The following is a 14,791-nucleotide window of genomic DNA, read 5'->3' as shown; positions in this document are numbered from 1 at the left end:
TTTGCATGAAAGAAAGCTAATACTGGCTCAGCTCACGTCTAGAAAGGAGTGATACCAGCTTAGTTTTATGTTATCAAAAGCAGTAGAGCCGGAAGCCTGCCTTTGCTGCTGGAAAGGCAACATCTCAAATCAGAAGCAAATGTAACCCCTGAAAAAGCTACATTGTTTTGTATTGTCCTTTTTACAAAGCTCCTCTGCTAATGAAATTAAGTCTCAGAACCTGACTGGGCCTCCTTTATAATGTTTGATTTTTCCAGGATAAATCTATTTTCTATGAAAGGAAGCTCATTATTTAAGATCTCCTGCCCTACCCACCCTCCCGTTGTTTTCTAATGAGTTAATAATGATAGAACATAATAGTTTGTTTTTCAATGCCAGTGATTGGATGTTTCTCCTCTTAGATAATTGAGTAGTCTTCGATGCTTTACTCATGAGTTGATTTATCGTACTTTTTTTAAAGAGTGGGAGAAATATTTAAAGGGTAGAAGAAGTGAATGGCTCATGGGTGTGAAGATAAGTAGCAGGAGCAGCCCTTTTAATGCAGCATTTATTCCTGCCTGGAAGATGGGGGGCAGTGCGGGAAATACAGACGTGCTCAAAGCGGCTGCTCCGCGGAAGAGCCAGGTCTCCTCCGCCCCGGGGAGCCGGGCGTGTGGGCGCTGACGGGCTGGGGCCCGGAGCGGAGGTGGAGACGCCCCTCGGGCACCGCCCTCAGGCTCTGGGGTTTCTGAAGCCTGGTGTAAAGGCCTGTAACGCCGTGGGTTATAATTCTTTGTTCACTTATATAATGTTTTTCATATACATAAAAATATATGCGTCTGTGTGTAAGAAATACAAGATCTAAGCGTGTTAATGGGATTATTCCAGAAGCTTCTCCACCTCCTTACCAGTTGCCTGCGTATTTTTTGTTAATGGTTTAAATTTTATAAAAACCATTAGCTGTTGCTTTAATTGTTCTTCTAAAACTGGCTCTTTGTGCAAGAGCAGTTGAGACTCCTTGTACCCATTTTCCTCCGGGAACGCCTCTCCGCTTCTCGGAGTGAAGCTCGCATGTGGACGGTCTGCCCGTTTCACTGAGAACGCCTCGTACTCCCGCGGCACAAAGAGAATTGCTCCTCCCGTATGACATGGTTGGCTTTTGGGCAGGTGTCTCATGCAATTAGGTTTTTTTCATTTGGGTTTTTTTTTTATCCACACCTGAGGAGATGCTGCTTGATTTTACAGAGAGGGGACGGGGAGGGGCCTGCAGGCTCCTCTGGGGACTTCTGGGTGCTGTCCTGTCTCCTCTCACGAATACTATGTAAGAATGGCGGCGTGGTTGGTTTGTTGTTGTTGTTTTTTTTTTTTTTGCCTTAATTTGTGTGAAATACAAGAAAAACATTAACTCTGAAACATCAACTAAATGGAACTCGTTGTCTCCATTGTTTAAAATGCTTTGTTACAGACAGTTTTAAACATCTGCAGAAGCAGAGGGGACAGTGTAGTAAGCCCCCCCCCCCATGGCGCCTGCCCGGCCGTGGGCAGCCTCCTGTCCCTGCCGTCTGCCAAAAGCCCCTACGGCTGTGCGTTCAGAGCTTGTCCGCCTGCTAAGTTGTAGCTCTGCGCCCTGGGCCTGCAGCGACCGGACGGGCTTCGCCGGCGGCGTGTGCGCCTCAGGCCTGTCTGCCTGCCTTGCAGGAGGTGGAGCGGGAGATCTCCTTCCGGACCGAGTGCGGCCTGTACTACTCCTACTACAAGCAGATGCTGCAGGCGCCCAGCCTCCTGCACGGTAAGCCCCCCGCACCCCCGACGCCGTGCAGCTGCCCGTCGGGCCGACACACCGTCACCCTCGCGCACCTTAGAGCCCCCGCAGCGCCTGTGCGGTGGCTTCTGTGACCTGTGCAGCTTTTCCTTGTTCAAGAGCAGGCCGCCCGTGACGGTGCCGGTGCCGGTGCCGCTCCGGGAGAAGCTGTGTGACACTTCCCGGGACCTCTCTCCTGCCTCCCGGCTCTTCTCTGTCCCCAGCTCAGTGTGCGGCCTCTGGGGGCTGCACTGGGCTCTGCTCACGAGGGCCTGGGCGGGGTTGTTGCTGGAGGGGGAAGGCGTGTCCCAAAGGAGGCATTTTGATAACAGACGAAAATGGCAGTTGCCCGTTGGTGCCCGACGAGTTCCTGTGTTTTGCGATCGCCATTTTCACTGTTTCTAAGCGTCAGACGCAGACTCTACCTTCACTCCAGCCAGTGGCAGCCGGGGACCCTGGGCCACACGTGCACGTGTGCCCGACCTGACATGTGACACGGGCTCTTCATAGGTGATGCTTTTTACTGCTCACAATAAGAGACACGGGAGTTTGGTTGTCTTTCCTCTTGTGCCATAAAAACCAGCCTGCCCGGCCCTGTGCAGATCGGCACCCACCACAGGGGGGATGCCCGGCAGCCACGTGAGGGCTGCCCTGGGGCCCCCTGTGTCTGTTCGCTGGAAGTTCAGGGTGTACAAAGGCTTTTTCCCATCAACTGTCCGGGGGCCTGAGGTGTAGTCGGTCCCAGGCAGGCCGCCCGAGCGGAGCTGCCTTCCCCAGGAGCCAGCGGGGTTTGTGGAAGGCGGCGTGCAGTGCGCCCCGGCCACGGTTTCCTGCGGGCAGAGCCGCCCTCCCTGCGGGCTCCCGAAGGTCAGGCCTCTGCGTCCGCCCACCCGTCCTTCCGTCCTCACACGTCCACTGCCTGCTCTCTGACCGGCCGGGCTCTGGCCACGGGCTGGGGGGCGCGTGGCCCGGGGCCAGGCACCGCCCGATCTCACGCCGGCCCCCCCGCCCCTGCAAAAGGAAAGGAAAAGATGGTGTGTGGACACAGCCACATCGTCACTCAGCCTCCGCATCCCGGAGTGGCCAGGCCCACGAGGGGACGCGCGGGGCGGCCGGGGCTGAGAACCTCGGCCGCAGCGGAGAGTGCGCGTCTGCCTCTCAGCGGCCGCTGGGACCCAGCTCACGTGTCCGTGGCTCAGGCTGCTCTTTCATGAAGCCTCGAAGTGATAAAAGGGCAGCAGGAAACCCGGCCTTGGGGTTCCGTGTCTTACAGGTTTTTAATGGTGTTTTTGAGAGTCAAATAAAGGCCATGCATCACAATCATTTGCTCTGTCTCTTTGTTTCTCTTAATCTATGGATTTCTCTCCATTTTTTCTTATAACTCTTTGTTGAAAACACTGGTCCACCTCTCAGACGGAGTTTTCCACTTTCCGGGTTTTGCTGGACGCCTGGGCGCGCGCCTGAACCCCCCGCCCCCGCCACGTTCCCGCCGTCCGCCTGGCCTGGGGGCTGGGGGGCTGGGGGCTGGGGGCCGGGGTACGGGGGCTCCCAGGCCGCAGCAGGGGCTGTTCCACAGGACCTGTGAGTGGGTGAATAATTGTAATTTTAATTCTTTTTCCTCATTTTTCAAATATCGACCTTAGGTTTCCATGGCTTAATGCACGATAACAAAACTGAATCTATGAGGACAATTAACCTCCTTCAACGAATGAATATTTACCAAGAGGTTTTCCTCAGCGTTCTATATAAAGTGCTGCCCATACAGGTGCGTCGCCGCCGCAGCGCGGAGCTGTCGATGGCAGTGAACATCAAAGTCCGCCTTTTCCGTTGACGTTTCACGGGTGTCACTCTGACCTTCAACTGGATTGGTATAGAAACCGCCATATCCTAACAGCTTCACAGACACTCTGAAGTTTGCTTTTCATTTATGTTTCATAAGACATTTTGTGCATGGGGATGCTTCCTGGCTTATACTACATGTGCGCAGTCTTAGGGGTAGTAAATATTTTCCTGTGGAAACATGTAAGCGCTCCTTCCTTACCTCTGAAATAAAAGCCATGGGAACATTTACAAACGACAGTGACCGCTCCCAGTGACGGCGAGCTGGACAGCGTCCGGCACGGACAGGCCCAGGGAGTGAGGCCAGGTTCCCCGGGGCCCCTCCGCCTTCTGCCCTCGCAGTGGCCTGGGCTCAGCGCTTGCAACTGATACCGAGCTCCTGAGAAACACTGCATGTCCACTGTCGTGTTTCTTCCATGGCAGAGAGAGGGCCGGAGCTTCCCTAACAAATAGCTGTTACTGCTCCCTTTCGCAGAACCGCGTGGAGCCTGTCTACTTCTACATTTACACCTTGTTCGGGCTGCAGGCCGTGTACGTGGCCGCCCTCTACGTCACCAGCTGGCTCCTGAGCGGCACGTGGCTGGCGGGGCTGCTGGCCGCCTGCTGGTACGTCGCCAACAGGTGAGCTGGGATCAGTGTGCCCCTCTCCCTCTGTGTGCGCGAGCAAACGTGGAGCATCTGTGCTGCCGGTGCAAAGAAAGTCGTTCTGCCCCGCTGGCTTGCGTGGGGGTCTTCGCCCAGTGGCGTTTACTGCCTTATTTAGGAAGGTAGAAAGTCCCACGTTCGTGTATTTCCAAGTGAGGAACAGAATGTTGAACTGCAAGTTGAGAGTCGCTCGTAATAACCCAGTTCTGTTGCCAGGTGGCTGTGTGGTCAGTGTTTCTCCAGCCACATCCTCATCCCTATGGGACAGGTACCGCCTTCGCTCTCAGCCTGCAGGGGGCTGTGTGCAGCTCAGGGGGGCACAGCATGAAGCGCCGTACAAGTGTGAGGGACTCTTCCCTGCCTGATTACCTGTTTCTAAATACCAGAGCATTATGAAACAGCACTTCTTAAAAACATATTCAAGATACATTGAAAGACCTCCTGATCCACAGTAGCAACACCAGCGCTGAGTAGGAGACTTAAGAGTCAAACGCAAGTTCTAACACTTATTTTATAACCCTAAACACATTACGTTTTATTTAATTTTATTGAGTGATTACTGTACGCCCAGCACTCAGCAGAATGCTTTATGTGTGCATTGTTATTTGTAAGTGTGTGTGTGAGTGTATGTAGAGATCAAGGCATACATACATGTGTCAACACGCACACAGCTAAGCGTTGGTCAGAATTCAAACCCAGAGTGTGAGGAGCCCTGGGTTGTGCTGCCTCAGCGGCTGAACCCAACATATTATTCCTGCTAAGAGTAAACGAAAGTCAAATTTCGTGTTCGTGTGAAGGGTAAATAAGATACTTACTGAATGCCCAGGACGTGTGGGATGGTTCCTGGTACCGGGCGTGCCCTCGGGGGCCACCTTCCAGGGGGCGGGGAGCTGGCAGGCTGGACGCGCCTGTGTGCAGCCCCGGTTCACCGCCTGGACCGCACGTGTGTGGGTGCACGTCCGGCTCTGCTCGGGGCCGGCTGCGTGCTCCCCGGGCGGTGGCGAGGACAGATCATTCCCGAGAACCCAGAACCAGAACCTCAGTGTCCTTGATGTAGCGTAGCTGTCACCCCGGGGCGCCGGGCGTGATCCCGGCACAAAGGGCGCGGTGGTCCTGTGTCCTCCCTGCAGACTCGACACCACCAGGGTGGAGTTCACCGTCCCGCTGCGGGAGAACTGGGCGCTGCCCTTCTTCGCGGTCCAGGTGGCGGCTGTCACGCACTTCCTGAGACCGAACCTGCGGCCTCTGTCTGAAGTAAGTTGTTAGGAAACTTCCTGCGTGTTTAGTCTCCTGTTGCATCCAGACTTCGGGCGTGGTGACGTGTACGCTCTCCCAAGGCCTGCGCACAGGCCTCGGTTCGCGACTCAGTGTTTTAAGTGAAGTGAAGTCTCCTTCTGAGTCTTTTCCTTATTTGCAAAGAAAATGGTTTCTTTTTTGTTCTTTAAAATGTACTCTACAGAACATGCCCTTACATAGCTGCAGCAAACCCACAGTTTCTGCAAAACTGTCAGAATTCCTGGAGCCAGGGCTCTCGTGATGTGACTTGGCAGGTCATCGCCTCTGTCCCAGGGTGGGGCTCGCACGCCACGTGTGAGCGTTTACGTGCCGCACGCCCTTCGGGGTATTTAGAGCTTAAGTGACAAATGCAACAGTTTTCAGAGCAACCGTGTATGGCTCTCCTACTCGGTTACAGAGATCTGGCCACTCTCAAAACCTTGTCTGCAGGGCTTTTTACTGCTGGTGACTCCTAGGTCAGTCACGCAGAGTCTTCTCTCCCCAGAGGCTGACCCTTCTTGCCATTTTCACGTCGACCTTTGTCTTCAGCCTGACGTGGCAGTTCAACCAGTTCACGATGCTGCTGCAGGCACTGGGGCTGTTCGTCCTGGACTCCCTGGACATGCTGCCGGCCCAGAAGGTGAGCGCCACCGGCCGCTCGGTGGGGACGGTCCCTGCTGCACGCGGCGGCGGCCGTGGAAGGGGCAGGACACGCGTGTACTCAGCGATGAGGCTGAAGCTGCTTGCAGCTCATGGGAATGCGGCGCTCGATCTGGAGGCCACGCGGCCTCACTGGGCCGTCCGAGCTCCTCTGCTGCTCACGGTGCGTTAGGTGGTACGGGGAGGGGCCCAAGAGCGAAGGCAGGATTACCTCCCAGAGGGCTGGCCCCTGTGGTCCAGGCTCCCCGCAGTGAGTGTTGTAGGAACCCACGCGTGTCCGTGCACCAGCCGGCGTTGTGAGAGGCTGCGTTCGGCCTCGGTGCGTGTTCTTTGAAGACTCGAGCAGCGCACTCGCCCGTTTCACGATGGGCGCTGTAGGAGTGCACCTGCCCGCGCCGCGCTGAGCACTTAGCCGTTTTTGACCAAAAACAGCCCACAGCCCTCCTGCCCCCTTGTGCCCCGCCCTTGGCCCGATCTCAAGCCTGCGTGAGTACCGAATGGTCTAACTGGAAAGAGATGACCAAGACGCCCACTCGTTATTCTTGTTGTCTTTGAGGCATTTTCTTGTGTCCAGGTGGGCGGGGTCTCGCTTCCCTCAGTCTTCACCCAGAGCTGCCCGGACCAGCGCCGCTTACACGCACTTCCATGCGCCGCCCCCGCTGGTCCTGCCGGGCCCACGGCGCCGAGGCAGGCGCGAGCGTCCCCGCCTTCCCGACGAGCCGGCCCCCACACAGGGGCCACACGGCGGGTTGCCGCCAGGACCAGCGTGTCCCTGGTGCCACACCGTGCCTGCTCCCGGGCGGTTTCCAGTCCCTGGGGAATTAACCACGCATGCACATGCATGCATGCGCACGCACACAGATACGATGGAGCAGTGCCTGGCGGGGTCCTGCGGCGGGGAAGCAAGGGGACACGACCAGGCACCCTGGCCGCCGGCCGCCGGCCGCGACAGGAGGAAAACGAGGAGGACACCGCAGGGGCGAACGGCCTGGCCCGTTTCCCGGATGCGCTCACAGCGCGGTTGCCTCCCCTGCTTCGCAGCGTCCAGTTTGTCTCCCCTTCAGTTAATGTTCCAAAACCTCAGGTGTCCCCTCGTAAAGAAGACGGGAGCAGGAGATTCCGGCCCCTGTTTCGCTGCATTGCTCCGCGTGGGCGTGTCCTCTGCGCATCGGGGAGCTGAGACGGGTGGACATCCCCTGACCTGCGGCCTCAGGCGGCCTTCTTGGCTTTTGCAGGCGACACGGCTGTACGTGATTCAGGTCGCGGCTTTGCTCCTGGTCTGCGCCCTTCAGTTCTTCAATTCCATGATTCTTGGATCGCTGCTTATCAGCTTTAACCTCTCAGTGTTAACTGTGAGAAGGCTTCAGGTAGGACTTTCTTTGTCTGTGTTTTTCTGTGAATAGCGTGGTTTGTGGGGCCTTCTTTTCGTGCGACACACGAAGGGACACGTGCGAGCAAATTCCCACTAAAAAGCCAGGAGGGCAACCTTCACCTTTGGAAGTCCATGGTTAGTGTTCCTGTTGGACTCTTCATTCGATTCAGCGGTTAAGCACAGATGCCTGCTTGAATGCCGTGGATTTAGAGTTGAAACCACAGCCCTGGCCGGTGCGGCTCAGCGGACTGAGCGCCGGCCTGCACACCGAAGGGCTGCAGGTTCGATTCCCCGTCGGGGCACAGGCCTGGGCGGCAGGCCAGGTCCCCAGCAGGGGGCGCGGGAGATGCAACCACACTTGGATCTTTCTCTCCCTCTCTTTCTCCGTCCCTTCCCCTCTCTAAAAATAAATAAATAAAAATCTTTTTAAAAAAATTATAAAGTGACCTTTAAAAAAATAAAAAATAACATTGAAACCGCAGAGAAAACCTCTCAGCTCCCGCCTGTGCTTGACCAGAGGGAAAAGCTGCTGGGGGCAGGGCGCGCTCTGACCGGCTCCCCCGGGGACCCCTGCGCCCCACTCCTGCCCCCACTCCCGCACATTGTGACTGGCTTTTCAGCGAATTAAAATTAACTCTTAGAAATCCAAATAGATACCTTTGGAAATAACGGGACATCTCCTAGTGCATTTGTGTTTGAACACCGTGCCCCCATCTTTTGACTCATCTAATTAGAGTTTTAAAAATTTACGTGAGATTTAAGGACCAGCGGTTTTTCCTTCATAGTGTCACAAAGCCTGCTGTCTCTCGCATGAGCACCTGAGAAACACTTCTCATGAACGCTTTGCTGCCAAGGAGGCGTTTTGTTCTCTGCTTTGGGAGGAACAAACCCTTTTTCTTATTAGTCTCTTGTGACAGCTGCTACTGACAAACTCGCAGAGATTTTTAGAAACAGGCTTTTAGTCGTCTGTCAGGAACTTTAGCGCCTGCCCATCCTTACAGCCTTCGTTGTAAGCAAGGAACCTTTCAGATGCTCTTACATGTAACACCTGCGAAGCTACCCGAGGGCTGGAAGGAAACGAGGGGCAGCCCCGGGCCCGGCTGTCCCCAGCGGCGCGCCAGCTGCGTCCGCGACTCGTGGGCTCGCGCGGGAGGGGCCGGAGGGCTTGTTCGGTCGGCGTCCCTGAGCACCTTCTAAGGGGCCGGCTCCGCACTCTGGTCGCAAAGAACACGTTTTCCTTTTTTATGGGGCTGCTTATTAAGGATTCATTTAGTTTCAGAAAATTGCAGACATTAAAACAAGGCAAACTTAGGAAAATCTGTAGCTTACATTTTCCACATGTCTTCCCTGTATGTTGCATGACCCAGCGTTTTAAATCCTTAAGTAATCTTAAGTGTTTATGAAGTTATAGTAAAGTTTAAGAATTAAAACTCAACTCTTTTAATTTCTAGAAAAATCTGAAAACTGGAAACTTCCTTACCAGGCTCAGGAAACTGTCACTACACGTACTTGCGGTCTTATGTTTGACATTTCTGCTCAATAACATCATTAAGGTAGGTTAACAAAATGGCATTTACTGTCTCATGATAAAGAGTTACCAGTTTTACCTCAAGTGGGCTCAGTTTTGACTTGTTTTGGCAATAGGATTGTTTTCTTGATTTTAGCCCTTGCTTTCTATCCACTCTTTAATGTGTTCTACCTTGAACTCACCTTTTGAGTTATTAAACTTTTTAGAAGCTCAGCTTTAAAAGCACTAAACAAGTATTTCTGGAGATCGTTTTCTGCACCGTGGAGCTAAGAAAACAGCTCGGCATGCTTTGTACTGGGTTAGGTTAATAAATGAGCCGGCTGGACCGTCAGAACCACGCCCCTGCCCGAGGCCACCCTGCTGCCCCGGAGGCCGGTCTCCGGACAAGCCGTGCGCCTCCGGACGTGGCGCCTGCTCCCTGCCCGGGAAGCAGCGCCCCCCAGGCCCTTGTTGCTGCACCCCTGACCCGCACGCGGTTCAGTGGGCGTCCAAGCCTTATCCGAGCAGAGCGTCTGCTCCCCCAGGAACCGCGGGGACACCGGGAATCTCCAGCTGGAGGCCCACTCTGCGCGTTTGCCGCGCCTGCCGCTGGCCCCGCGGCCCTGCCAGGCACTGACAGCAGCTGCCGCCTGTCCCTCCCCAACAGACGGTTCTCAGCCTGAAGTCGGATGAACACATATTTAAGTTCCTGAAAGCGAAATTCGGCTTCGGAGCAACAAGGTATGACTAGATTTAAAATGTTGGGGGGTTTTTATTTTTTTTCTTGAACAAACAAATAAAATCTAGGTTTACTTTTTATATTAAATCAGCAAAGACTTTAAAAGTTAAGTTATGATTGCACCTTCAGCTGTTAATTTCAGGCTCAGTTTGAGGAAAAAAGTGTACTTTTCTGCCGTTGAAGCTCACCGTGGCTCTCCGTTTGCCCCCAGGGACTTCGATGCCAACCTGTACCTGTGTGAAGAGGCCTTCGGCCTCCTGCCCCTGAACACCTTCGGGCGGCTGTCGGACACGCTGCTGCTCCACGCCCACGTGTTTGTCCTGGGCGTCACGGCGCCCACCGCGCTGGTGGCCGCGCTCCGCAACCTCAGGTGCGCGGCCGTCGGAAGCCAGGCCTGAGCCCCCGTGGGCGCCAGGGTGGGGGTGCGGCACCGGCGTTCAGGGGGGTCCAGGCAGGGGGACGGGGGCCCCTTAGAGCGTCACTGTGACTTTGTTGTGAGTCTAGGAAGGCGAAGGGACCCCAGGCGACTGGGCTTCCCCGTCAGAGCAGCATCGAGGCCCAGGGGCTGATAAAGTGTCGCTTTCTCTCCAAGCGGGTCCTTCTGCCGCGTCCTTCTCCCCACTCACCGGCCGCACCGCCAAGGGGACGTGGCGACCCACCGGCGTGGGCGTGGCTGGTGGGACACGTCTGCCACACACACGGGGTTGGGGGGTCAGTGGCGTACAGGGCGGTCCTTGGTCCACAGAGACACGGAAATCCAAGCTTATGGACACATTTTTTATTTTTCTCATTCGTAAAAGCTTGACAAGCACTGGTAACTTATAAAACATTTCCCTAGATCTCTTAGTTTCCGTGATTTCAAAAGGACTTCTTTTGCTCTTCTCTTATAATTTAAAGGATTGAAGCACTTTATATTTTTACTTACGTTAAATTGACATTTATTAAATTTTAGTTCTTCTACTTATTGCTGCACTTATATTATGATACCTTGAGCCTCATAAACAAGTTAAAATGGTCAATGGTGATTTATTTTATCTTAGAGAAATAATACGTTTCTAAATATATGAAAGCATAAGCTCCTTGTGTCTCCTTCTAAAAAGATTTGACTAAATCAAAAGCCCGTACGCAGCTTTGACCGGTGCGTGTGCCGTTCGATGCAGGGGGTCCCCAGGCCAGCCCGCCCCGGGTCGGACGGGACCCGGCACCCTCCACCTGAGACCAGAGACTGCCTACCACCTAATACACACCATTTTGTTTGGATTCTTGGCACTGAGCACCATGAGGTATTTCTGTCTGATCGGTCTGATTCTGTCTGATTGATCCTTTCCTTCAGCCACTCTTTACCTGACATAATTTAGCAGTAAAATTGGAGACTAACATCATCTCCGTTAATGACCATGGTTCCCATAAAACGCCTTTTGTCTGCTGTTTTCTCCCAGAACAAAACCTCATTGATAACCAGGGTTTTCCTCATTAGCAACATCCCTGCGTCTTCCCCCCGGTGGCCGTCGGACGGCAGTGGCGCCAACGGCCGGCTTGCGGCGGGGTCTCGGCACAGCTCGGGCCCGGTCTGACGGGCGCCGGCTCGGGCTGACCTGTGCCCGTGTCCTTGCAGGATGAAGTACCTGTGGACGCCGCACCTGTGCGTGTTCGCAGCCTCCGGCCTGTGCAGCGCGGACGTGTGGGGGCCGCTCCTGAGGGCCGCCCGCCTGTACACCCCGGCGCGGGTCAGTGCGGCCCCCGCGGCCCCCCGGTTACTGGGCGGCCGCCCACACACCCCTCTGATCAAACTGATACCGGGATCGAAGCGAAAAAGTAGATCATTGATGCAGTGTGATTTATGAGGAATTTTTTTTATTTTTAATTTCATTTTTTAATCATCTTTTTCCAGACCGTAAATTAGATATGCTCATTATACAGAATTTAGAAATACTGAAAAGCACAAAAAGAAAATTTAAAAATCCCCAGTAATCCCATTGTCCAGAGTTACCACTTGTAACGACAGCGTGTTGTCCTAAAAATAGTGACCAGTGAGCACGTGGTCTGCCTTGTCCTGCTCCCCAGGGGCACGGGGGGCGGGGGGCAGTGCACTGGAGCCACAAGCTCTGCAGAGCGACCGGGCCCTGCCTGGTTGCCTCACGTGTCAGAGGCTCCGGGAAACGCCCCCTTAACTATAAATTTCTGTTGTTTTTAAAAAAGTCATGTTTACAGAGTAAAACTGAGGCAAAAGCGTTGAAAACGCTTGTAATCTAAATGTTGTTGTCTTTTTTACGTAGATGTGTGTAATGCGGTATTCAGTCCCGACGTTAATACTGCTCTGTCTGTGCTATAAGGTAAGATGGATTTTCCTCCTTCTTGTCCTTGACCAACGCAGCAGCGTGTGCTTCGGCCCAGCGACCTCAGCCGTCGCCGGCAGGCGGGGTGCACTGCGCAGGTCTCAGGTGCCCCCCGCGTGGGTGGGGAGACCGGTCGTCCCCCAAGTGGCATTTAAGAAGTAAAAACATGGCAAAAAGTACTACAGCTTAATCATTCTAGTTAATCTTGGTTTTGACTTACTATTCAGCTGATGCAAATTCTGAAAATAAAGATGTTTCCAGACCTGTTGGAGGTGAATAAAGTAGGAACGTTGTTTTCCCTGTTACCCGCTTTGCACGGACTGAGCTTAGCAGCCGCGGCGGCGCTGGCCTGGCCTGGCCCGTCCCTCCCTCCGGAGAAAATGCTGCGACTTTGTCCTGTCAGGTGGCTGGTTTCTGACTTGGCACTGGCGGCACTTCCAGCCCAAGACCCCGGGTCGTCAGCCGCGTCAGCGACTCTGTGACGCTCGGTCACATCTTCCGGGTGAGAGGCTCCAGTTGTCACCTGGGCAGGTAGCCCAGACTGCTTGATCCAAGTGAACTCTCAGCCTCTCAAAAAAAAAAAAAAAAAAACACGAATGTGTTTTTTAAGTTTAGATGATTTTCTTCAAACTCTGCTTTAATCAGAACTGGATTTCAAGCGGTCCTGCGCGTAGGCCGCGGTCTGGGAGGCGCCTGGCGGGAGCGGCCCCCCACAGAGGGGGTCAGCCACGGCAGCCCAACTTGGGGTTCACTTGCTTATGTGTTCGCATAAGATTCTATTTTAAGCAAAGGACTTAGGGGGAAAAAAGTTAGATAATCGCTGTGTTGGATGATTGCATTGTAAATACTTCGAAAAACTATGTTCGGTCACGATCCTCTCCATCCAACCCTTCGCTGTCCCAGGCAGAGCCCCGGGCCAGGCCCTGGGACCCCAGCACGAGGTGGCTCCTCCCCCTCCCCGGGACCCTGGGGACCGCTCCGACGTCGGCGAGACTCTGGCGGACTCCCCCGCAGCCGCCGCCAAGGGTCGGGCAGACGCAGGCCGAACGGGGCGGGAGGCGGCCTCACCTCCAACTCTCTGCGCAGGGAGCCCCTTCCTTCAAGTCGCACTGGTCCCTTTGAACCTGGGTGGGGACTCAAGTCACCTGTTGTTGATACGACGGGGAAGGGCGGGGTAGCGGGGAGAAGCCACCCTCGGAGCTCTGGGTCGCTGACCTGCTGAACCAGAGGCTCTGGTTGTGGCCCCGAGCTGGGTCCCCGGCCCCACGGCTGGGCTGCTGCCCGGTCAGGCCCTCTGCGTGGCCGAGCTGGCGAGGGCCCCTGGGCACCGGGCGTCCTGGCCTGGCAGCCTCCCAGCCTCCGCGCGCCAGAGACCTTGTCTCCCGTTGGGGCGACCAGAAACGTGTGCGGATATCTGGGCGTGTCCGGGGAGGGCGGGGCATCGCGCGAGGGGGCAGAGCCCTCCGCCCGCACGCCCATGGCAGGCCCTGCCCCGCCCGTCCAAGGGGCCCACAAGCCGGGCCTGTGCCGGCACCCGGCGGAGGAGAGGCCCATGTGGGAGGCTGGGCAGCTGGCTCGGCTTCCGCGTGCCCGCGCGGCACGAGGCTCAAGGACCGAGGCGGCGTGTGCGTGCGCGGCTCCCTGCGGCCGCCGGCCTGCCGCTGAGCAGGCCTCCCTGGCAGCGGCGTGAGCCCGCCTTCCGCAGCCCGACCGGAGCCATACGGGCAGCCGAGGCAGCTCCCGAGCTTCGTGTCCCTGGTGCTCACGCTGCTCCGTGTCTCTTCAGGGGACCCCGTCGGGAGGGAAGCGCATTTACTAGTCTCCCTTCCAAACTCGAGTCTTTAATAGTAGTTTTACCCCCAGGTTGGTAACGTGCTTGGGTTGTTAAAACGTCACAGAAACTACTGTGGACCATGTAGAAACAACATTTAGTTACATCAACACTTACCTTTCCATTGGTTAAAGACTGACCACAAGACTATGTTACTAAATGTTAACATTTTCAGAATTAGTAACAGCCACTTTCAAACAAAAAAAATATGTCATATCCCTTGAATTCACAGATTTAAAAATGTTTTATGGCAAAAGCATTAGAACGTACCGTAAAGAAGTTGATTTCTTTAAGATTTTATTTATCCACTTTTAGAGAGGAGAAGGGAGGAAGCAAGAGGGAGAGAGACATCCCTGTGTGGTCGCCTCTTGCGCGCCCCCTGCTGGGGACCTGGCCCGCGGCCCAGGCCTGTGCCCCGACGGGGAGTCGACCCGGCGGCCCTGTGGTTCGCAGGCCGGCGCTCAGTCCACTGCGCCGCACCAACCGGGGGCAGAAAGTTGATTTCTACTGACCATCGAAGTCCCGGGGGTGACGGGGGACCGGACGTGATGCAGGCACTGCGTGAGCCGGGGTCTGTCTTCGTCTGGAACCCGGAACTCGAGGTGCCGGTGCCCGGTGGCCCGCTTTGCCCCCCAGAGGGGCAGGGCGCCTCCTGTCAGCGGCGCGGGGCCGTGGCCCAGGCGGCCGAGGAGCCCTGGTCTTCGCTCAGGGCGGTGCGGACGGCGGAGCCTCCCAGTCACGGGCTCGAACCGCCCACGTTGGACCGGGCGCTGTGCTCAACGTGCCCCGTCAGAGCGGCGGGGACCC

At 55.4% G+C, this 14,791-nt stretch overlaps 1 protein-coding gene across 1 annotated transcript in view; it reads left to right on the top strand.

Moving 5' to 3' along the window:
- Nucleotides 1–14,791, top strand: part of DPY19L3 (dpy-19 like C-mannosyltransferase 3) — a 28,692-nt gene that overhangs the window by 6,102 nt on the left and 7,799 nt on the right. The window contains exons 4-15 of the mRNA XM_054570283.1: nucleotides 1,678–1,768; nucleotides 3,424–3,545; nucleotides 4,095–4,240; nucleotides 5,395–5,518; nucleotides 6,045–6,179; nucleotides 7,435–7,566; nucleotides 9,023–9,124; nucleotides 9,746–9,819; nucleotides 10,029–10,187; nucleotides 10,978–11,100; nucleotides 11,433–11,544; nucleotides 12,094–12,150. Coding sequence (XP_054426258.1) covers nucleotides 1,678–1,768; nucleotides 3,424–3,545; nucleotides 4,095–4,240; nucleotides 5,395–5,518; nucleotides 6,045–6,179; nucleotides 7,435–7,566; nucleotides 9,023–9,124; nucleotides 9,746–9,819; nucleotides 10,029–10,187; nucleotides 10,978–11,100; nucleotides 11,433–11,544; nucleotides 12,094–12,150 — 1,377 coding nt within the window. The remainder of the gene's footprint in view (nucleotides 1–1,677; nucleotides 1,769–3,423; nucleotides 3,546–4,094; nucleotides 4,241–5,394; nucleotides 5,519–6,044; nucleotides 6,180–7,434; nucleotides 7,567–9,022; nucleotides 9,125–9,745; nucleotides 9,820–10,028; nucleotides 10,188–10,977; nucleotides 11,101–11,432; nucleotides 11,545–12,093; nucleotides 12,151–14,791) is intronic.

The sequence above is a fragment of the Pteronotus mesoamericanus genome, unplaced genomic scaffold, assembly GCF_021234165.1.
Source record: "Pteronotus mesoamericanus isolate MK-2021 breed Mesoamerican mustached bat unplaced genomic scaffold, CSHL_Meso_final contig_202, whole genome shotgun sequence".
NCBI lineage: Eukaryota > Metazoa > Chordata > Mammalia > Chiroptera > Mormoopidae > Pteronotus > Pteronotus mesoamericanus.
Note: the sequence above shows the minus strand (reverse complement) of the source record. Positions and strands in the feature narration are given on the sequence as shown.